This window comes from Apiotrichum porosum (genome assembly GCF_003942205.1).
Source record: "Apiotrichum porosum strain DSM 27194 chromosome Unknown scaffold_13, whole genome shotgun sequence".
Classification (NCBI taxonomy): Eukaryota; Fungi; Basidiomycota; class Tremellomycetes; order Trichosporonales; family Trichosporonaceae; genus Apiotrichum; species Apiotrichum porosum.
Genome location: NW_021167120.1, coordinates 358,344 through 379,056, shown reverse-complemented (window position 1 = coordinate 379,056; position 20,713 = coordinate 358,344). Strand labels below are relative to the sequence as shown.

Here is a 20,713-nt window from a genome sequence, read left to right as displayed (position 1 = left end):
TAAGCTTGGGTAATCATGTCCTCAACTTAGGAGTCAATGTCCTCAAGCAACGAGTCACGCATGGCATCTCCACAACATCCCCGGACGTCCCCGCACCCCGACATGCTCCGTGCCCCGCTCCGTAACATGTACTATTCACCGTACTCGCCCACTCTGTCCCGTCTCCATGGACTTCAGCAGCCACCGTAGGTTTTGTGTATTGATCGGAAATGTCGGACCCGGATGGCGGACGAGAGATGCGCGTTTGGTCTCGGCAAGGTCGGGCTGCCGTCCAAGTCCATCACCCTGAGTTGGCCGCGATTATCGAATATTATCAATTCACAGGCACGCAAAGCAGGCAGCCAAGACCCAAGAACGAAGCTCCAAGATCAACAGGGTGGTGGTTGTGTCTCACGCCTCAGCATGTCGAGGTCAATCACCTCTGCGCCTCGAGCACGGCGTGTGGCACGGAGAGCGACAAGAGGTGCTTCCAAGTCGATCAGCTCTGCAATGTCGGGCAAGGCCAGGTCGAGCTCTGGATCAGGGAGCAGCGAGCCGGGAGGAAAGGCAGGGTGGTGGATCGGGTCGACCATGAAGGCGTACAGCTTGTGTTGGTCGTCACCGTCAGGCTCAGTGGTGGGGTGTGTCGTAGACCAGACATCGCGCGGGGTAGGAAAGTAATCAATCGTCGTCTTTTGACCTGGCAAGTTGACTTGGGTTCGCATGCTGATCCATTCGTCAAGGAGGATGTAGTAGAATCGCGCCTGCGCGTGAGTGTTACTCTCAGTGACGACAACTCACGAGCGGGCTCGCCCACCCGACTTCAACGCTGGCCCACGCTTCTGCAGGCCTCCGAGACGCAGGGTTGGCGGCGAGGGCGTACATCTGGTGTTTGCCGCCGAGCAGCTCGGGCATCTCGTCCTCGGTGTATAGCCCTGGGATCATGTGGGGCGAGTTGACAATCGCCTCGAACCAGCGGCGCGTACGACACTCGGCAAATGGCGAGGTTGCAAAGAAGGCCGAGCGGCCAGCCATGATCTAGGCGTTAACTGACACTCTCAGTTGCAAGCTCACCACTCCAGTCCGGTCGGCAAAGCCTTCTGCCAGACGACGTTCCCGCTTCAAACGCTTCATCTCCAGGTCAACAGGCACTGGCTTCGGATGCTTGCGCGGACGACCAGGACCCCTTTTCGCAGCTGGGGGAGGGAGAGTATCCGACTTGCTCTTTGGCGAAGACCACGCTTCTTGGGGACAGGCGGTTTTGATGCCTTGCTAATGGACGATGCCTTGGGAGGACGAGCGATACCGCCCTTGCCAGAGGACTCGGGAAGCGAGGTGAGCGGCGAGTCGTCCGAGTCGACCACAGGTGGCCTGATTTTGAGCTCGAGAGATCGCTGGCGCTTCTTGGGTACCGTTTTGAGTGCCGCAACGGCAACCTCCTCCTCGGGGTCTGGAGTGTCCCCGGTATTGATCTCCATAAACACTGGAGCAGAGTCACCTTCCGTCCTTGGTTCAGATCCGCCACTTTTGCCATCGTGGGGCTTGCCGTCGGTGCCAGTGTCGAGACAATGCGACCCGACTCTCCATGTGGCTGCGCGCCCCCGAGATACGCTTGCGAGCGCTATGGCATCGGGGAGGGTCGAAGGTTGCTTCGAGTTCGCGGCCCTCATTGCCACTGTACCCGCGTCGTCCTCGTCTTCGCTTTCGGCGTCGGTGGACATGAGACTCAGACTCGGCGTCGGGCTAGTCCATCGCTCGCGGAATGAATCCAAACGGGGTTCCTCGAGCCGAACGTTCCTTTCAGTTTTGTCGCCATTGCTGAGGTCGTCGTCATGGTGGCTGCTCGTTGGGGGTGCTGAACTTGACGGCCGTGACTCCAGGCTCAGGCCCGAGAGACCCACAACTGGTGGTGACGGCTGTCTTGACATCGACGGCTCGCCACGTGATGGTGACTCCGGGGGCCCACCGTTACCTTCACTGCTGCTCGGACTGGATCCAGCTGCGCTGCGCGGTCCAGGCCGGTGCCCAGTCTCGGTTCGGTCCTCAGGACGCTGCCTCCACATGAGGCTCGCAGGGTCGGAGGGGTTCGAAGAAGGGTCGTCAGGCGCGTCGAAAGGCAGCCCGGACCTGGATGTCAGCTGCCGTGGTCATTGGCCTCCGCTGCGCACCGCGGTCCGTCGCGCAGCCATGTGTCCCTCGAGGCGGCGGGGTGCGAGCGCGGTGGGACGACCCACATCGAGGCGGACGGGTCGGAGGGTTTGCCGGAAGTCCGAGTCCGAGCGTTCAAGGGTTGCGAGGGCACGGAGCGCGCCGGTTGGGCCTCTGGAGAGAAAATAGTTGGATGATGGGGCTGAGGGAAGACGTGGAACGGGCCTGGCGCGTCGCGTGGAGGGTTGTATCCACGCGTGGAATACACAGAGGGACCTTGATCAGGACGTTCGACGTGCAGCCTGCTGCTCTCTTGCATGGGGGCACGTGCACGGAGGCGAGAGGGGGTCAGAGAGAAGCGTGAAGGCTCAGGAGATCCAGTGGCCGATGCAGAGGCAGAGAGCGAAGGACTGAGCATGGGAGGAGCAAGTCGAAGACGGCGCGCGGGTGGGGTTTCCGGTGGTGGTGCAGGAGGTCTTGGAATGGGGACGTTTACGAATACGAGTGGTAGAGGGCCTGTTGGGCGGTCGAGGACGTATCTCTCGTATGTAGACATGCAGGATGGGAGGATGGATGTTAGAGGTGGAGGGCAAAGAAGGAAGGTATCAATCAGTGCAGCGGACTGAAGTTGATCGGACACTAAAATGTGTGTGTGTGTGTGGACGCGAGATCGCCACCTTCAGCTGTCATGTTGACTCAAGTTGACTCACCACTTGCAACCGTGCCATCCATCAACACCATCCCCATCATCAACACCATCAACATCACACAAACTGCCACACTGTTCTGATGGCGGCCGAACCAGCGTCTCGATGAGGTCATCGCAACTGCATCATCCACACCCCCTCAGCGGCAAAACGTGGCCAGGTGGGCCGCTTCGGATCTTGTTCGCGGCGGCTTTCGCCACCGCGTTGTCAAGTCTTGGCTTTCCCCTATTACTGCCAAGACCATAATGCTGGGCTATGAGGCTATAGGCTGATTGTCTTCTTGCTAAAGGGCCCCAGTAATATCGCGCCTGTCTTTGCCCAAAAGCCGGCCAGGATCACAATGTTGGGGGTGGCTTCCGACGCGTTAGCATTGGACAACAGCGTGCGCCATTTTATGGCTCATGTCGGCTTGACCCGACGTCGACCACATTGTTGGTTTGAGGGTGTGACGCGAGGCGGCTGCTAGCACCACAATATATCTGCCCAGACCCAGGGCTTGTGGCCTTGCGGTATGACTCTCTATCGCAGGTGTCCGCCCAGCCGTCAGTCCAACAGACAAGGGGACTCGCTTTGGGTGCGGAACACATGGGCTTCAAATTCATGGGTTTGAGTGGCCCACGGGCCCCGCAGTCATGCGTGGGCTCTCCGGGGTACAATACCTAGCACTGTGTGGACCGCAGACGCGCAGTGTATGCTGGCGGCGCCAGCCAAGCAGGGCAAGGTCTGTCCAAAGCGTCCAAGCGCGGTCGCAGGCAGCTTTTTTGTGTGGCGCCCAAGAATGGGGCGGTTGCAGACAATGGGGGCGGTTGCAGACAACGGCCTGAAGTGCTACTGACGCTCGCACAGCGAACGAAAGCATTCAAATGTTAAAAGGAGAAGGCTGAGCTGAGCCGACCTCAACAAGAGACGATGTAAACGTGCGCCGGCGGCATACAGAACCACAGAGGCCGCAGACAGTCCCGGGGAGCAGGTGGTGCTTGAGATTTCTGTGGCTCGTACCGGTCCAATTCTGCATGTTCGCCGCAAGGCACAATGGCGGTGCGGTGTCGAACGGAGCCCCCCAAAACACCCATTTTTTGTGTGTGCGGCCAGTGTACCAGTGGCCAGTGTTAGGAGCCTGTTACCACCACCAACCATGCCGTGTTGCCAAGGCTTACGTCCACGGCAGTCGCCTGCCCCACACATGTTGCTCGTCGCCGCGTCCTGCGCATGAAACTGTTAGAAGAAAAGCCCGCATCAATAGACCCGGTGCGCTGGTGAGGGCTATATCCGAATCTGCTTTTGGCCTCTCTGTGAGCATGACGTGCATGGCGGCCAGAGCTGGGCCACGGTGCGCCAATGCCAAGCCAAAGCGGGAGCAAACCTTCAAACCTCACACACACCACCCGCGTTCCCTCCGCCGGCCCTGTGTGCCCTGGTTGCCGCGCGCCCGTAGCCTGAAAGATGTCCATGCGCACCCTTCTCCACAGCGCTCTCACCAACACGGTCGTCTGTGTGGTGTCTCACATCCTCTTCATCCCTCAACACCTTTTCCCACTTTTCACCCTCTCTTCACTCCTTCCAACAGGGCAACAACTCCTTCTTCTTCTTCATTTGAGCGCCGCCAGACCAACTGCGTCTTTGCACTCGCCTCTCTGTCTCTGTCGTCGTTGGCCAGCAGAAAGCGTGACGCCAAGCACTCCAACACGCCAAGGCCATACAAGACCCACCAAAAGTCGCCCCCCCCCCCGCCCGCCGCCGCATATCCCGCATTCGGTCCTAGCCACGCGCGCGATCATCACTTTGCACCGCCTCACACCTCCACCCTCCAACTTGTTCTTAATCCACAACATCATCTCTTAATCCTCAACCACCACCAACACCTCACCTACGGCCACCCACCACCGCACTTCTTTTCTGGCCACCCACCATGGCGCCTTCGCCACCACTCATCGTGACCACTGACCTGGACGGCCCTCATCCTGTGGCCGACCCAGCAGCGGCATCACCTGTTACTCCTCAACGCCACCGTAGGCAAGACTCTGAGCTCTCAGATCCCACCCACTTGTCCCCCGCTGCCGCCCACGGCGTGTCCCTCGCTGGCCACTCACCAAGCCCATCCGTCTCCACCGCCCTCACTCCACCCTCTCCCACTCTGTCCAACGCCTCTGGTGGCTCTGTCCACTTTTCGGACGAGGCCACCACGCCACTTTCATCGCCTGCGGACAACCTCGCCCCGATCGGCGAGGACGGCGACCTCAAGACCCACAAGCGCGACTGGAGTGTCGGCACCTGGGGGTCATCGGTGGAGAGCGAACCGAGCCGTGACCTTTCCCCGATGTCTGCCAAGCCCGTCAACGGCGACATGCACGTCGATGCCGAGGGCAACAAGGTCGAGGCACCGCCCATCGAGCACATTGATCCAAACAAGGACAACACCGACCCCACTCCGTTCAAGGAGAAGCCCTCGCGCCTCGCCATGCTCGTTGACCCCAAGAGCTTGAATGACCTCGAAGCGGTACGTTTGCATTGTTCTGCTGGCCTGGCCTGGCCTGGCGTGTCAGTGGCGCCCCACTACCCGCGCCCCCTTATGTCACAGCGCTGACGTTTATATTCAGATCGGAGGTGTGACTGGTTTGGTCGACGGCTTGGGTACCAACCCGACCAAGGGTCTCACCACCCACGACGGTGCTGCGCCCCGCTCGTCTGCCGAAAGGCCGAACGGCGGGGGCCAGTGGACCGCCAACTTTGACGACCGCCACCGTGTCTACGGCCGTAACGATCTCCCCGAGCGCAAGAGCAAGAGTCTCTGGCTGCTCATGTGGATGGCGTTCAAGGACAAGGTCCTCATTCTTCTTTCGGTCGCCGCCGTCGTCTCGCTCGCTCTCGGTCTGTACCAGGACCTCGGCACTGACGGCGAGGAGATTGCCTGCGACATTACGCCTGAGAACCCTGACGGTCTCTGTGTTGCACCCAAGGTCGACTGGGTCGAGGGTGTCGCCATTGTTGTTGCCATTCTTATTGTCGTCCTCGTCGGTTCCATCAACGACTGGCAAAAGGAGCGCCAGTTCAAGAAGCTCAGCGACAAGCGTGACGACCGTACCGTCAAGGTTATCCGTGACGGCAACGAGCAGGTTATCAACGTTCGCGAAATCGTTGTGGGTGACATTGCTCTCCTCGAGCCAGGAGAGATTGTCCCCGTCGACGGTGTGTTCCTCCGTGGCCACAATGTCCGCTGCGACGAGTCTGGTGCCACTGGCGAGTCGGACGCGATCAAAAAGGTTACCTACGACGAGTGCATCGCCGAGCGCGACAACCTCCAGCCTGGCCAACGCCAAAAGCTCGACTGTTTTATGATTTCCGGTGCAAAGGTCCTTGAGGGTGTCGGCGAGTACGTTGTCATCTCCGTCGGCACCAACTCGTTCAACGGTCGTATCATGATGGCTATGCGTGGCGAGACCGAGGAGACTCCTCTGCAGATCAAGCTTAACGCTCTCGCCGAACTCATCGCCAAGGCCGGTGCTGGTTCGGGTCTGATCCTCTTCATCGCTCTCATGATCCGCTACTTTGTCACCCTCGGCACCAACCCGGACAGCATGGGCTCCCACGGCAACCCCGCCACACCCAACGACAAGGCGCAGGCCTTTATCCAAATTCTCATCATTTCAGTCACCATTGTCGTCGTTGCCGTCCCCGAAGGTCTGCCGCTCGCCGTCACGCTCGCCCTTGCGTTTGCCACCAAGCGAATGACTGCCCAAAACCTGCTCGTTCGTGTTCTTGGCTCGTGTGAGACAATGGGTCACGCGACTGTTGTCTGCACGGACAAGACTGGTACTCTTACTCAGAACGTCATGTCGGTCGTTGCTGGATCGCTTGGTGTTCACGGCAAGTTTGTGCGCGACATCAAGGACAACCAGGAACGCTCCATTGGCGACACTGATGGTGCGGCCCGTGACGACTTTTCGTTTGACATGGACGAGATGAACGCCGTCGCTTCGCCCGAGCTCCAGACCCTGTTCAACGACGCCATCTGCATCAACTCGACCGCGTTCGAGGACAAGGACGATGCCGGTAACCTTGAGTTTGTCGGCTCCAAGACCGAGACTGCTCTCCTCCGTTTCGCTCGCGAGCTCAACTGGGCCAACTGGAAGACCACCCGCGAGGGTGCCGACATTGTCCAAATGATCCCATTCTCGTCCGAGCTCAAGGCCATGGGTGTCGTTGTCAAGAACGCCGATGGCACCTACCGTCTCTACATCAAGGGTGCTTCCGAGGTCCTCACCAAAAAGTGCTCGTCCTACGTCGACGTCCAGCGCCAGCCCACTTCTGGCGTCCACACTCAGGCCTTTGACGACTTGGCCATGAAGAACATTGAAAAGACTATCATCTTCTACGCCGACCAGACCCTCCGTACCCTTGCTCTCTGTTACCGCGACTTCCCCCAGTGGCCCCCCGCTGGTGCCCCGAACTGCGCTATCGATGACGTCCCCTTCGAGCTGCTCTCGCGCGACCTCTCCCTTATCGCCATTGTCGGTATCGAAGACCCTCTCCGCCCCGGTGTCCGTGACGCTGTCAATGAGTGCCAGGGCGCTGGTGTCGCGGTCAAGATGTGTACCGGTGACAATGTCCTCACGGCCCGCTCAATCGCCAAGCAGTGTGGTATCTTCACTGCTGGTGGTATCGTCATGGAAGGCCCCGTGTTCCGCAAGCTCTCCGATGCCGACCGCCTCGAGATTGTGCCCCGTCTCCAGATTCTCGCCCGCTCGTCCCCCGAGGACAAGAAGCTGCTCGTCAAGACTCTCAAGTCGATGGGCGAGGTTGTCGGTGTGACTGGTGACGGTACCAATGACGGTCCCGCACTCAAGCTTGCCAACGTCGGTTTCGCCATGGGTATTGCTGGTACCGAGGTGGCCAAGGAGGCTTCGGACATTATCCTCATGGACGACTCGTTCTCCAACATTGTCCTCGCCATCATGTGGGGCCGTTGCGTCAACGACTCGGTCAAGAAGTTTATCCAGTTCCAGATCTCGGTCAACATTACTGCTGTCGTCATCACCTTCATCTCGGCCGTCGCTTCGGCTTCCGAGTCGTCCGTCCTCACCGCCGTCCAGCTGCTCTGGGTCAACCTCATCATGGACACGTTTGCCGCCCTTGCCCTCGCTACCGACCCGGCCTCGCGTGCGTCGCTCAAGCGCAAGCCGGACCGCAAGGACTCGCCCCTCATCACTGTGGACATGTGCAAGATGATTGTCGTCCAGGCTATTTACCAGATCATCGTCTGTCTTGTGCTCCACTTTGCCGGTCGCCACATTCTCAACATGCCCTATGGAACCGCCGTTGAGCAGGCTCACTCGTCCGCCGAGCTCCGTACCCTGGTCTTCAACTGCTTCGTGTTCTGCCAGATCTTCAACCAGCTCAACTGTCGCCGTCTCGACCGCCACTTCAACGTCCTCGAGGGCTTCTTCCGCAACTTCTGGTTCATTGGCATTTTCATCATCATGGTTGCCGGCCAGATCCTCATCATCGAGGTCGGTGGCGCCGCCTTTACCGTCCAGCGTCTTGGCGGTCGCGACTGGGCAATTTCGATTGTCGTCGGCTTCCTCTCCCTCCCTCTCGGTGTCCTCGTCCGCCTCATGCCCACCCAGCCAGTCGAGACCTTCCTCGTCAAGATGAAGATCTTCCCCGACCCCAACCAGCTCCCTGTCACCTCTGACGAAGAGTCCGAGTCGGACGGCTTCATCTACAACCCTGCCCTGGAGAAGATCAAGGACAACCTTACGACGTTTGCCAGTATCCGTGGTGGTCGCGTCAGTGGATCCTCCCTCGTTGCCGGATCGCGTCACGCCCAGCTCCGCAAGGCCGACATCCAGCTCCCCTCGCTCCTCGCCATGGTCCCCACTCTCATTGCGGGTGGTATCGGCGCCGGTCCCAACTGGGTCACCCAGACCAACGCTCTTGGTCTGCGTAACCCTGCAGCTCACGACCCGAGTCGCTCGACCACGGACCTGTACGCCGGTCGCGTCCAGCTCCACCCGGACACGGACCCCAGCGATCCCCTCTACGCCAAGTTCGGCCTCACCCCGCCGGGCCGCGACGAAAAGAGCTAGAGCACGGCAATAGACATTTCCGCCACTGCTCGCTCTTGGCCCCTACCTCTTGGCCCCTACCTCTTGGGGCCCTTTCGGATAGCGCAAGCGAAACACCCCCACATCTCCGTTTGCGCTGTTGCTTTCGTGCAAAGCCTCTACTTTTCTTTTCCTTACACACCCCCCTCTGCCTCCGTGTGCGTGTGTCCGACCTATCGGCACAATATCTTTCCCGCAACACGAACAAACCACCATAGAAGTCGCTCATTGCTGTAACACAATATACACGCCGGCCGTCGCATTAGTTGTTTCCCCCTCTCCTCCTATCTCTCTCTCTCTCTCTCTCTCTCTCTCTCTCTCTCTCGATTTCTCCCCTCCCCTCGGCGCACGTAAAAGGTTATTGGGTGTATGAATATGCAGTGCATAGATGCCAGAACTGAGCGAGCAGCAGGGCAAGAAACGGGGGCGAAGGAGTGGACAGACCCCAGCCCAGCTCAGGCGGGTGGTTGAACGGCGTTGCTGACGCTGTTCGCCACAGCGCAACGCTAGCGAGCAGCAGGCCAGCAAGTACACATGCTGAGACAAGAGCGGCCCGCATCAAAGGAGGGTGGTGGCCACTGGCCACTGGCGCTCGGGGACCAGGGGAAGGGTGATGTGGGGGACGTGGGGAGGGGGGGGGGGGGGGTCGTCTTGAGGCGCTGCCTTTCGTACGATGCCAGTCAACCCACGCTCATGGGACGGCTGGACGACACAATTACACATACTGATATACTGACCTGTCTGCGAATCTGTAAACCCAACGAAGCAAGAGTGCAGTACAGTACAGTACAGTACAGTACAGTCCATCACGCGGGATCACGGGAGTTTGAGGGTATGGTCCTTGGGCGACCTACCAACCACTGTGCGCCCGGGCACACGCGCGCGAAGCATCCACCCACCCAGACTCTAGTACTCCAAAGGACCGCCGTGTTCTTCTGTCATTCGATCTGGTGCCGGATGTCACACTGCTCCTGCTCCTCCCCCCGACTTGTTTGCACGAGCGCCTGTATCTGGCTGGGGACATTCCTCGTCGACGACAGCTTGCAGCTTGCTTCGTTGTGCTCGCATCCAAATGTCTTGGGACCACGGACGGTGCCTTCCTTGGCTTTTGCCTCCCGTGCCGGTGCCGGTACGGGGTGTGGGTGGCTGCCTCGCGTCTCTCCACAAAGTACACACACACACACACGCCAAGGTGCCTCTGCAGTGGCCACTGGCCACTGGGCTGCGTTTGCGGTGTTTGGCTCTTTGCCGTCCGCGTTGCGAGATCTAGACTGAGAGACCTGATGGGGTGTAACGGCCAGAGAAGAGGAACGGGCGGAGGGAGGTGTGGGTGGGGTTCATGCATCCCCCATCTCGAACCGCTGGGGTGGCTTGTGTGGATGGGGCCTGGTGGTACATATGCCTGTTGCCTGTACGCTAAGTTCCCCCTCCTCGCTTGGTTGGGTCTGTCTCTGCCCACTGTCAACTGGTCCAGAGTGGCAACTGAAGTACACGACGCAGACCTGGGATATAGGTCTGACGGCTACCGCCAAGTTGTACCGCCCAGTCTCGCCGACGATGGCTCGCATGGATGGCATGGATCTGGGCTGGAAACCGTCTGGCCGGGCGACAGACCGTCCGCCCATCACACCTCCCTGCACCCTGCGCGCTGCACGACCCATGATGCCATGATTGTCCCCCCTCCCGCCGCATAGCGCGCGCATCACACCAACAGGCCAACAGGATGCACCGCCGCACCTACTCGACACACCATACATCATACTCCAGGGGCAGGGGCCAGCTGGGACGAGGAGAAGAGGAGAAGGTGGCGTGCGGCGCCGGCTTGGGGTCAGTGGTCCGAGCGGTGTGTACGGCTTGGAAACTGAGGCTGGGTTTTGGTCTCTGTCTCTGGAGCGGTCGTTGTCGTGGATTGGAGGCTCAGAGACAAACAGATACCCAGCTATACAGATCTGGTCACTGCACGTGGAAGGGAAGGTGCCCAATTGCCCAAGGCACAGGGGGTTGGGTTGTGCATCGACGCTGTTCTGAAATATGAGGTGTGCAGAGACAATGTGGCGTCGGCTCACAAAGTGGCGGCGCTCGTTTGGATCTTTGGGCGTCCTGCCTCTGTTGTTGTTGCGAACAATAGATCCATGCCGCGCATCATGAACGGCGAGTAACACTGCGACGTTGCGGCTAAACTGCCCAAGCAAGAGGTTAGAACCTATCAAGCCTTGTTCACGTGCGCTGTACCCTTTGCCTCTCTGCATGGGTGATACGGGCTTCAGGGAGGACGAGGATAAGACTCTACGATCCATCAGACGTCGGTTCTCCCTTTCGACTTCTCTCCCATCACTTCACTTCGTCTCCTATCGTCTTGCTTTCTTCTCTACCAGTCTGCTGCTAGGCCGTTGTTATCCTACCCACTACACTCCCCAGCAACTCAGGCTACACATCCCCACCACCCCCGCTTTCACTCCTTCCACTGCACCCCTCGCTAAGCACAATGGCGCCAACCTTTGTCGACCTCGCCAGGTCGGCACCCAACGTCGCCGCGCGCGGCATAACCGCCCCAACATGTGTGATCTCATGCATGGCCAGGGGAGATACTACTGGTTGCGCCAGTATCATCGACTATACGTGTCTCTGTGCCAGTGAATACTACACCACTAGCGTTATTGTGAGTCTGCGCGTCTCTTCCTTGGTGACACGGACAACAAAGAAGCGAAAGTGATTATCCTCATTGTCCCCCGGAGATGTTATTGTCTTCGCCATCACAAAGCCTCCCAACATGGCCAAACACTGCGGGCGACTGTCGAGCTCTGGTGTATTTCCCTCTTTCTGCCTGACGACATGAATACAGCTAACGCTTCAGACCTGCTGGAACGTCAACTGCAACAGCACAGAGTACGCCAAGGGCCTCACCTACACTGCCTCTGCGTGCGCCGTGTATGGTGTCACCCTCGTCCCGGCCACCAGCACCGGCGTCAATGCTGCGGTGGCTACTGTCCTCACTATCCCCCCAGTCATCTACTCTCGTGCCGTGTGGAACATCCAGGCGGTCGTGAGTGTTCATTCCATCTGCCCCTCTCCCCATCTCCCATGTCACCCGCGTCCCCGTCCTCTTTGGAGAGAGCCCTGTCTTTCCCCCCTTTCTACTCCATTCCTCCTTCCGTCATTCCATCGTTCTCTCCCTCTCTCTGTGTCCCCGGCGGCAGCGACAGATCCCTCATTGTTATTGATGGGTGGAGACGACCACCACCGTTGGCTTGGTGCCTTTGGGATACGCCGCACACATGTTCCTGTGCACGGCCCAGGCGCCACATTCCACCAAAGTTCCTCGGGGGTGGGATCTCATTTCCTTCATTCTATGTCAGCTCGGCAGCAGCCACTGACGTGTGTCTTCTAGATGTCTTCGATATGCTCACTCGTCCTCGTCGCCGCAATCATCCTCGGATTCATGTCGTGCCGAGCCCAGGCGCGCCGACAGGCCATGACTCAGGGGTACGCACAGCAAAACACACACAGACACCCATTCCAATCACATTTCTGACCCCCTCGTCTAGCAGCCACTGGACTGGACTCCCATCGCACATGGACACCAAGAATGGTACGCGCACCCGTTCGCGTCATGGCAGGTCTGGCGCCCCCCACCTCGATTCGTTCGGCCACCTCACCACCATGGACCTCACGCGCACCGTCGACAGGGACCTCGCCTATCCCCTTCGCAGCGTCAACCGCGACCCTTCCGTGCCCCGCTTCACCAACCGTCTCCCGCCGGCCGGCCAGGACATGTGGGGGGAGGAAGCGCACGAGATGCACGACATCGAGGGCGGGGGTAGCTGGAGGAGTGGGATGGGTCGCGCGAGCGGCAGTCACGCCAGCGACGACGACGAGGTCAAGACGCCCTACGGCGGCAACTCTGTTCTCGGACACGAGGACGAGGACAAGGACAAGAACAAGTCGGCCGTTCCCGACCCGGAACCCGTCGACGCCCTGTCATCTGTCGGACTGGCGGGCCACAGCCTCGCAGAGATGGATGAGGCGGATGCCGAGCGCGAGCTGTCCGTCGTGGATCACATCGGTGCCGTCCCAATGCCGCCGACCCCAACATCGATCGGTACCATCATGCGCGGCAATGGGTCCGAGTTTGGTGGCAGCACCACACACCTGAACCGTCCTTGAGCGCCTAGCGGGCGACTCCTGGGCAGGCGCGTGGCCATCTTCCATCATACTTTTGTGCATAATCTTTCTGAGGGTAATCATTTCGGGTCACTTGGTCTCATTTCATTGTACATAGAGCAACCGCTTCATGCAAACATCTACTGTGACCTTTGGGGCGCGGGCCAGGCCGGCTCTCTGAGGACGACCGAGGGAGATCTCTCTCCGGTCACCCCAAATCGCTCGCACCAACACGAGGCCATTAGTGGCGTACTGTACATGCACACTTGTACAGGGCACCTGTAACTCTTATCGTCTGGCGGTGGCGTGTGTGTAAGCTGGGCATTGGGCTTATGCACAGGTCCCGTCCAGAACTGACCATGTGTGCAGACATCTAGAACACGGAAAGCCACAGTCAGAAAAACGAGCGTTCTCCCCATCAGTTCAAAACCTTGTCACACTGGACCATGGGAGTGTAGTGTGGGACCGCTATGCTGGAGCTGGGGCGAGGGGCATGGCGGCTGAGAAGCAGCTCCTCGACACGAGGCGTCGACCCCCAGCTTTGGATATCACCTGCTATAGCTGGCCCGGCCAGACTGGGCGACATCGTAAGTCCATCCCATCGTGATCCAGTGAGCCACGAAAAACAGCAAGCTACCGCCACAACACACGCCACGAACAGGTGCACATGCCTGTGTGTGCGTGTGCGTGTGTGTGTGTGTTCTCGGCGGCGGCGGTGGCGGCGACGACAACGACGACGACGTACCCCTACGCCGTTGTGTGATGCGCAGACAAGAGGCGGGGCGGCGTACGGCGTGGCGGTTGGCGCGCTCGCCATGGAGTCCATGGTCTGGGCGTGGGATTACACGTCACACAGCTCAAATCCCAGGTAGCCACTGGCAGACAGCACGTCGGTGTCGCGGGGCCGGCGGGGCATGCGGTACAGAGCAATAAGCGACCAGAACAGCCGCCGTGCAGACCTGACCCCCAGCCGCCCTCGAGCTCGGCCCTCGGACACCCCTTCACGGAGATGAGCATACGTGAGCACAGTTTGCATGTCAGATCCCTCTGGCCTCTGGGCGTCTGAAGTTGACCTGGCCAACCTCATTTTCGTGCTTGCATGGAGGTGGATTGTTATGCTTGACGGGCCGCGGAGAGGACCGTTTTTAGACAGACATCCAGACGAATGAAGAAAAAGGACAACCCAGTTAGTTGCTATACCTCAAGCAAGACCGATCCACCGCCCTGCATTCAAGTCCAGGTTGTATTGTGCCCGCACGTCAGAAACGGAACCGTGAAGAATGCATTGGGTGGTATCGATACCAGGATATCGGTTTGAGAGTAGCTGACAACTAGAACAACGGCAAACACAATTACTCTGTGTTGTTGCTGGGGCGGCTGTCCACCTAGGCCTCGTTGGAGGTCTGGCCGCCCTGGGGCTGGTCAGCGGCGGCGTCGACGGCGACGACGTTGTGGCCAACGCCAGCAATCGCGGCTTCGCGGTCCTTGCGGCGCTTCATGATCTCGCGAATGGTGTTGCCCTGTGGGAAATGTCAGCGCAGGGACGCGGCGATGTAATGAATGGGCAAGGGTCTCAGAGGGCGAGCACATCTCCTCTAGCAGCTCCCATAACAGTTGCTTGCTACTCACGGCATTGTCGTGCGTGGCTGTGCGCCAGCGGTAGCCCTTGTAGAGCTTCATCCTCTGCTTCTTGCGGTAGTCCTCGACGCCCTTGACGATGTACTCGGCCTCGAGGATCTCCTCGCGCTCCTCGGCAAGCGCCTTGCCGGCCTCGACACCGCCCCAAGTACCGGCCCTCATCTCCTCAATGTCGTCTGGGTAGTGGAATGGCTCGGTGAGACCGACCACGGCACGCTTATAGTTCTTAAGCGCACCGCTCTTACGCTTGATCCGGCCACCAGCGACACGCGTGAGCTCGCCAAGGTAGATGTCGGTACGGATGAAGGTGACGTCGAGGTCGTACACGGCCGAGAGGTAAGAACGCAGGTCGGTCTTGGTCATGCCAATGGGGATACGGAACGTGGCCGTCCACGGGTCGTAGGCCTCTCCGGGAGGGGTGTGGTTGCGCACCAGGCGGATCTGGATGTTGGGAAGGTAGATCTTCTGCGCAACAACAGCGTCACGCCACTCTGACTCAGTTGCCGGAGCTGCGCGGGGAGCACCCTCGCGCTTGAGGTGGCCCATGTGGCTGTCGACCTGGACTTCCTGGGTCACAGTGTTGACACGACCGTAACCACGCACACGCGAGCGCCACTGGTTCTGGGACTTGAGGAAAGCGCGGCGGGCCGACATCTCGTCGCCCTTGTACTGGCCGGCCAGGCGCATCTTCTGGAACATGTCCTCGAGCTTGGGAGGAAGCTCGTGTGCGTTTGCGCCAACAAACTTCTCGGGCGAGGTGAGAGGAGAGGGCTTCTGGATGTCGGGGAACTCGGCGCGGCGGCGGCGGACGGCGAGGGGGACCGAGCCAGTCGTGCTGGGCCCGGCGGGTGCTGTGGGCACGGTGCTGAGCGCACGGCGGAAGAGGCGGGACATTGTGGTCTATGTGATGTCGACAATACACCTCCGAGAGCTGAAAATGTCGGAACAGTGCGTCGCGCAAAGAACCAGGGCGTGGGTGGGTGTGTGCAAAGCGGCGTTGTAAAATATAGGCCTACAGAAAAATAGGCATTGGACTTTTGGCGCGCCTGTGATATAGTCCTGGACGGAAGCAAATGGGCGGGGCCAGGTTCCTCCACGGACGCGCCTCTTGCTGGCTCTCGATCGACAGCAAAACAACAACACAACCACCGTGTGCTGCATCCATCCTGTCTCTACCGTTCCTCGCCAACCTTTTTCAATCACTGCCATCAACCCCACGCGCTCTAGAGGACACTACGAACCATGCAGTGCCTCGAGGCGCGTCTAGCCTCGTATGTGGCCATCACAAAGCCCAAAAAGCACGCCAAAGTCGCGTTCCCCCTCCAGGCCGACTCGCATCCGCACCTCACCCCGGCATCGCTCGCCGCCGCGGGCTTCTTCCATTACCCAGGCAAGGAGTCTGACCCAGACTCGCACGACACGTGCCGCTGCTTCCTGTGCGGCCTTGTCTTGGGTGGGTGGGACGAGGAGGACGACCCGTTCGCCGAGCACGTCAAGCGCGATGGCGACTGCGCGTGGAAGGAGCTCGTATGCAGGATCGAGGTGGACCGCGCCGAGGGTGGCCCTGGGCGCTTGAGGTATGTTTGCATTTGGCAAGGAACTGGTCAAGTCGTACCGGTGCCCGCGGGATACATGCCCATGTTGCTGCGTACCTGCACGCCAGCTCGCTCGCACCGTTTTCCTTAACGGTAGAGCAGCACCAGCTGACCCGTTTCAGAACAACATACCCCGATGCCGACTCGCTGCCGAGTTCAGCCAAGAGCACAGCGTACAGGGAGAAGACGTTTGGCGACTGGTGGCCGCACAAGAAACCGAGTGCCAAGGTCGTAAGTCATCACGTGTTTGAACCACTAGCTGACAACAGCTTGCACATGCCGGTTTCATCTCGACACCCTCCAAAGCTGTACCGGACGGCACCATGTGTCCTTTGTGCAAGTACGAGGTGGAGGAGTGGGAAGAGGACGACGACCCGCTGTGAGTGGCTCTGTGGCATCTAGTCAACTAGCAGCATTTTCTGACAACATCGCACAGTGCCGTGCACCAGAAGAAGGAGCCAGCATGCCCATTCTTCACCGCCGCGGTCGAGAAGGTAGGTCCTTGGTACGTTCATCGCGCTGACCAAGCAGAAGACGCGTAGGAAGACGACAACAGCAAAGCGTGGGCGCGCCACCACAACCGTGACACGAGAAGCGGACCCCGAGCCTGAACCGGAGCCCGCAATCGAAGCCCAGGCAGAGCCGGAACCAGAACCTGTCGCACCCAAGCGGCGAGGACGGCCACCAAAGGCCTCGACTGCTGCGTCCTCGACTACTGCGGCGACCGCGCCTTTGGTAGTGTCAAAGCCCGCTGCCACTGTGACGCGTAAGACTACGCGTGGCAAGAAGGCAAAGGCAAAGGAGGAGGAAGAAACCACAACTGGGGAGCCTACTCCTGCGCCAGAGCCCGTTGCCGTCGAGGAGCCACAGCTGGTGGAGGTCGAGGAGGCACCAAAGAAGGCCCGCAAGACCAAGCCTTTACCAAAGAAACGGACTACGCGCAATACGGCCGCGACGATTGAGCTTGAACCAGAACCGCCAGCGGAGGCCGAGCCCGCGCCCGCTCCCGCACCACCGGCCAAGGCCAAGACTACAAAGGCAAAGTCCAAGGCCGCTGCGGCTGCTCCACCACCAGTTGAGGCCGCGTCTGAGCCAACACGTATCCCGGTCCTTTCTCCGCCGCGCACAGCCAAGTCGGCCCCAGCCCGCGCCCTCTCCCAACTGGACAGGTTCGCCAACTTGCCCGCTCCAGCCGCGCTCCCTGGCTCACCAAAAGCCACCACTTCAACAGCACCAGCTCCGGCGTCCCCGTCAGTTCGGCACGCCATTGCCGCCATGGTGCGCGAAGCATCTCCGGCACCAGCGCCAATAGCAGCAGCCCCAGCCGCAGCACCCGGATCGCCCGACAAGGCCCTGCCGCCTCTACCGCCTCTCGCACCGCTCACGGACGAGCAGCGCAAGATGACGCTCGAAGAGTATGTTCGTCAGCAGTACGCTGCGCGCGGCGACGAGATGCGCGCGGATGGAGAGGCCTTGATCCAGAAATGGGAGGCGAGGACCACAGAGGCGAGGGCTAGGATCGAAGAGTCTTAGGCATGCTACCCGTAGGGTGTGCGTGTGTGGCGATGAGGGTGTCACCAGAGTGACCAACTTGGTGGAAGAACGTGGCCCGCCCAGACTGGCGAGGTACCACTTGTATGGGATCGCTGGCGCGAGACCCACCGGACGAGGAGAGCGTGCGACTGATGTAAACTGCATGGGACACTGGATATGCATGAAGACTACGGGGTGGTCTTCAATTGTCTTGTCACCAACTTGATCTGCAATTGCCTCTATAGTTGTTCGGCACTTTACGCCCTCACCCAGGCAGGTCCAGTGTTTTGCGACTCTTTGACAAAGGGTACTGATGCATGGCCGCCGAGCGGCTCTCTATGTTGCAACAGATGCTACATTGCGGGCAAGGATCCCAGACCCGGCCCTCGTGCTCGCGCGCGCGAGAATAAGAAATATTGTCCTTCGCGCGGTCGTGTGTTGCTCACGCTCTCGCCTCTCCCTCCCTGCTCTACACCTCCCTGCGCCCAGCGCTCCGCCGCTCGCGGCCCCTCCCGGATCTTTGGGAGTAAAAGACAAGACTATGCGGCGAGCAACGTCGCATAGCTGTCTCTTTGTCTTAGATATTTCTAGACTCGAGATAAAACCCCGTCCATCGTCATCCAGACAACTACACCTCCTGGTATGCAGGGTGCTTGCCTCCCTCGGCTTCGCGATCACGACGCCCCACAAGCGACCTCGAAGGGTTGTTGTCGTCGGTATCGCTCTCCTCCTCTTCTGGGAGCTGGGTGAGGGCCATGCCCTCCTCTTCAAACGCGTTGAAGAGGGTCGAGTTTTGCTCGCGGAAGATCCTGGAGCGACGGCCATGCGAGGCCTGAGGGCCGTCGACGCCGTTCGCGCCGCCGTAGCCCCACATGGAGGGGCCTTGCGACTCGACAGACAGGCGGCCAGACATGGACATGCGGGGGTCTGAAACGTCAGTTATCAATGGCCAACATCTCTGGTAACGTGACACTCACTCATGAGACCCGTCTCGAGGCTCGAGGTGTGGTGCACCTGCTCGGGCTGGCGCGAAATGTTGAGGAGGTAGACGCCCATGAAGATGACAAGGAAGCCCATGAGGAGCGAGATGGTGTTGACGGCGTCGGTCGTGTTGAAACCCTGGAAAAGAATGGCAGACGCGGTAATGGTGGCCGTCGTGAAGAAAACATAGTAGATGGGGTTGACAACGTTGGTGGAGAAAGTGTCGAGGGCCTTGTTGAAATAGTTCATCTGGATCAAGATGCACCCAATGACAACAACACCAAAGAAGTAGGTGCTGAAATACGTGAGCTGGTTCTTGCCAGCAAACGTGAGCTTGATGGCAATACCAAAGCCCTTGATGGCCATGACCGAGATGGAGCCCACGAGAGAGCAGATCGAGAGGTAGACCATGGGGTTGGTGGTGCCGTACCGGGGCACTATGCGGAAGATCATAAAGGCGCAGAAGACGGTAACGAAGGAAATGTAGATGAGGAAGGCTGGCAAAAGTCAGTTCGCAGACCGTGGAATCCAGTGCCTTGTTACTCACGCATCTTGGCAGCAAGGTCGAGAATCTCGTCGACGCTCTCGACCTCCTTGTCAGACGGCGCGTGCAGAACGATAATGACCGAGCCGATAATACAGCTTGCGCAGCCGCACACGCCTAGCCTGCCGAGCTTCTCGTCCAAGAAGAAGGATGCGAGGATGGCGCTGGGGAAGGGTCAGCGGATATCCGAGAAGGTGCAACGGCAACCCGAGGCGTTGTTGGTCCAGCCCGCCAACTCGATGGTGAACGGCTCGTGCGATGGACCACAGTACGGGCCATACGGTAAGGAGGGGATGGCAGCTGCAAGGGCTATGCCCCAACGCCAAGCCGAACACCCCCATGCGGTACAAAACTCACCCGATGATAACACTCATGGCACCGAGGGGAGTGACGAGGATCGCGGGCGCGAACGTGTACGCGGCAAAGTTGGCCACTGTCAATTTAGCATGGCCTCTCTTGTCGCTTCAACTGGCAAGGCTCACCTTCACCTATCACCACTGTAAATTGTCAGCCTTGCTTTCATATAATTCCCGAGGGCAGGCCATAACAACAGCAGCACGCCCCGCCATGTCAACTCACTAGTGATCATGCCGGCCCACCAGATGGGGTTCTGAAGGTACGCAAAGTCCGTAGCTGCCTGTCAGTCTCCTATCTATCCGTGTGCCGCTTGACGTACAGGCATTGCGCGGACCGGTCTGGCGCTGGTGGCTGTGTGGGTAGTCGGCCGGGCGGGTCGCGGCATCGTTCAAGCCCTACAGCTTAGTTAGCACTTCCTCTCCCTCGGCGGCGGTAGATGACCCCAGCTCACCTTCTTTGTAATGATAAAGCTCGAGCTGCGCAACAGTGTCAGCTACGCGACCCAACTTCGGACATGAACACGTCTCGGCCACGGCGACAAGCGTCTCTGGCCAGCACGGATTGCGTTGCGGGCAACACACAACCGGGTGGCGCGAAGGCAAGAAGCGAGCAATGGCGCGGTGCTTGCGAGGTGGTAGCAGGACGTACCCGATGAGGCCTGAACTGGAGAATGCCAGTGCGAGGCCGATGTACTTGTCCTCGATCATGGTCGGTTGGAAGGGTGGAACACAAAGTTGTACAGACACGAGAGAATGGGATGCGCACCTAGATGGACATCAAAGGGGGCGTGGCGCGCGCGGCAGCGACAGAGACAAGAGGGGGCAAAGTGGGCGCGCGCGGGGAGACCGCACCAGGGGAGGCACCCAGGGGAGGCACGGAAGCAAAACAACGTGGCAGCTATTAGGGCACGCAGTAATGCTGCGCCGGGGGGGTACGCGGGGGGTGGTATTAGATGCTGTCAACTTT

At 59.6% G+C, this 20,713-nt stretch overlaps 7 protein-coding genes across 7 annotated transcripts; 3 read left to right on the top strand and 4 right to left on the bottom strand.

The window, feature by feature from the left end:
* Positions 1 to 368: 368 nt before the first annotated feature.
* Positions 369 to 1,014, bottom strand: EHS24_002560 (uncharacterized protein; the record flags this gene model as incomplete). Its single annotated transcript, XM_028618295.1, has 2 exons — positions 369 to 743; positions 781 to 1,014. 2 exons carry the CDS (start codon positions 1,012 to 1,014, stop codon positions 369 to 371), a joined length of 609 nt encoding a protein of 202 aa, XP_028473251.1.
* Positions 1,015 to 1,109: 95 nt separating this feature from the next.
* On the bottom strand, positions 1,110 to 2,683 carry EHS24_002559 (uncharacterized protein; the record flags this gene model as incomplete). Its single annotated transcript, XM_028618294.1, has 2 exons — positions 1,110 to 2,106; positions 2,148 to 2,683. The coding sequence occupies 2 exons, from the start codon at positions 2,681 to 2,683 to the stop codon at positions 1,110 to 1,112; spliced, it is 1,533 nt and encodes a 510-aa protein (XP_028473250.1).
* Positions 2,684 to 4,743: 2,060 nt separating this feature from the next.
* EHS24_002558 (uncharacterized protein) lies at positions 4,744 to 8,920 on the top strand (the record flags this gene model as incomplete). Its single annotated transcript, XM_028618293.1, has 2 exons — positions 4,744 to 5,331; positions 5,432 to 8,920. The coding sequence occupies 2 exons, from the start codon at positions 4,744 to 4,746 to the stop codon at positions 8,918 to 8,920; spliced, it is 4,077 nt and encodes a 1,358-aa protein (XP_028473249.1).
* Positions 8,921 to 11,423: 2,503 nt separating this feature from the next.
* EHS24_002557 (uncharacterized protein) lies at positions 11,424 to 13,102 on the top strand (the record flags this gene model as incomplete). Its single annotated transcript, XM_028618292.1, has 5 exons — positions 11,424 to 11,452; positions 11,543 to 11,597; positions 11,793 to 11,981; positions 12,327 to 12,421; positions 12,484 to 13,102. 5 exons carry the CDS (start codon positions 11,424 to 11,426, stop codon positions 13,100 to 13,102), a joined length of 987 nt encoding a protein of 328 aa, XP_028473248.1.
* A 1,382-nt stretch (positions 13,103 to 14,484) lies between these two features.
* Positions 14,485 to 15,631, bottom strand: EHS24_002556 (uncharacterized protein; the record flags this gene model as incomplete). Its single annotated transcript, XM_028618291.1, has 2 exons — positions 14,485 to 14,619; positions 14,729 to 15,631. 2 exons carry the CDS (start codon positions 15,629 to 15,631, stop codon positions 14,485 to 14,487), a joined length of 1,038 nt encoding a protein of 345 aa, XP_028473247.1.
* A 348-nt stretch (positions 15,632 to 15,979) lies between these two features.
* Positions 15,980 to 17,865, top strand: EHS24_002555 (uncharacterized protein; the record flags this gene model as incomplete). The annotated part of the gene is made up of 5 exons (XM_028618290.1): positions 15,980 to 16,314; positions 16,455 to 16,563; positions 16,602 to 16,711; positions 16,769 to 16,837; positions 16,875 to 17,865. 5 exons carry the CDS (start codon positions 15,980 to 15,982, stop codon positions 17,863 to 17,865), a joined length of 1,614 nt encoding a protein of 537 aa, XP_028473246.1.
* A 628-nt stretch (positions 17,866 to 18,493) lies between these two features.
* Positions 18,494 to 20,454, bottom strand: EHS24_002554 (uncharacterized protein; the record flags this gene model as incomplete). Its single annotated transcript, XM_028618289.1, has 9 exons — positions 18,494 to 18,792; positions 18,843 to 19,343; positions 19,394 to 19,554; positions 19,748 to 19,823; positions 19,873 to 19,887; positions 19,970 to 20,023; positions 20,067 to 20,142; positions 20,199 to 20,223; positions 20,396 to 20,454. 9 exons carry the CDS (start codon positions 20,452 to 20,454, stop codon positions 18,494 to 18,496), a joined length of 1,266 nt encoding a protein of 421 aa, XP_028473245.1.
* Positions 20,455 to 20,713: the final 259 nt, after the last annotated feature.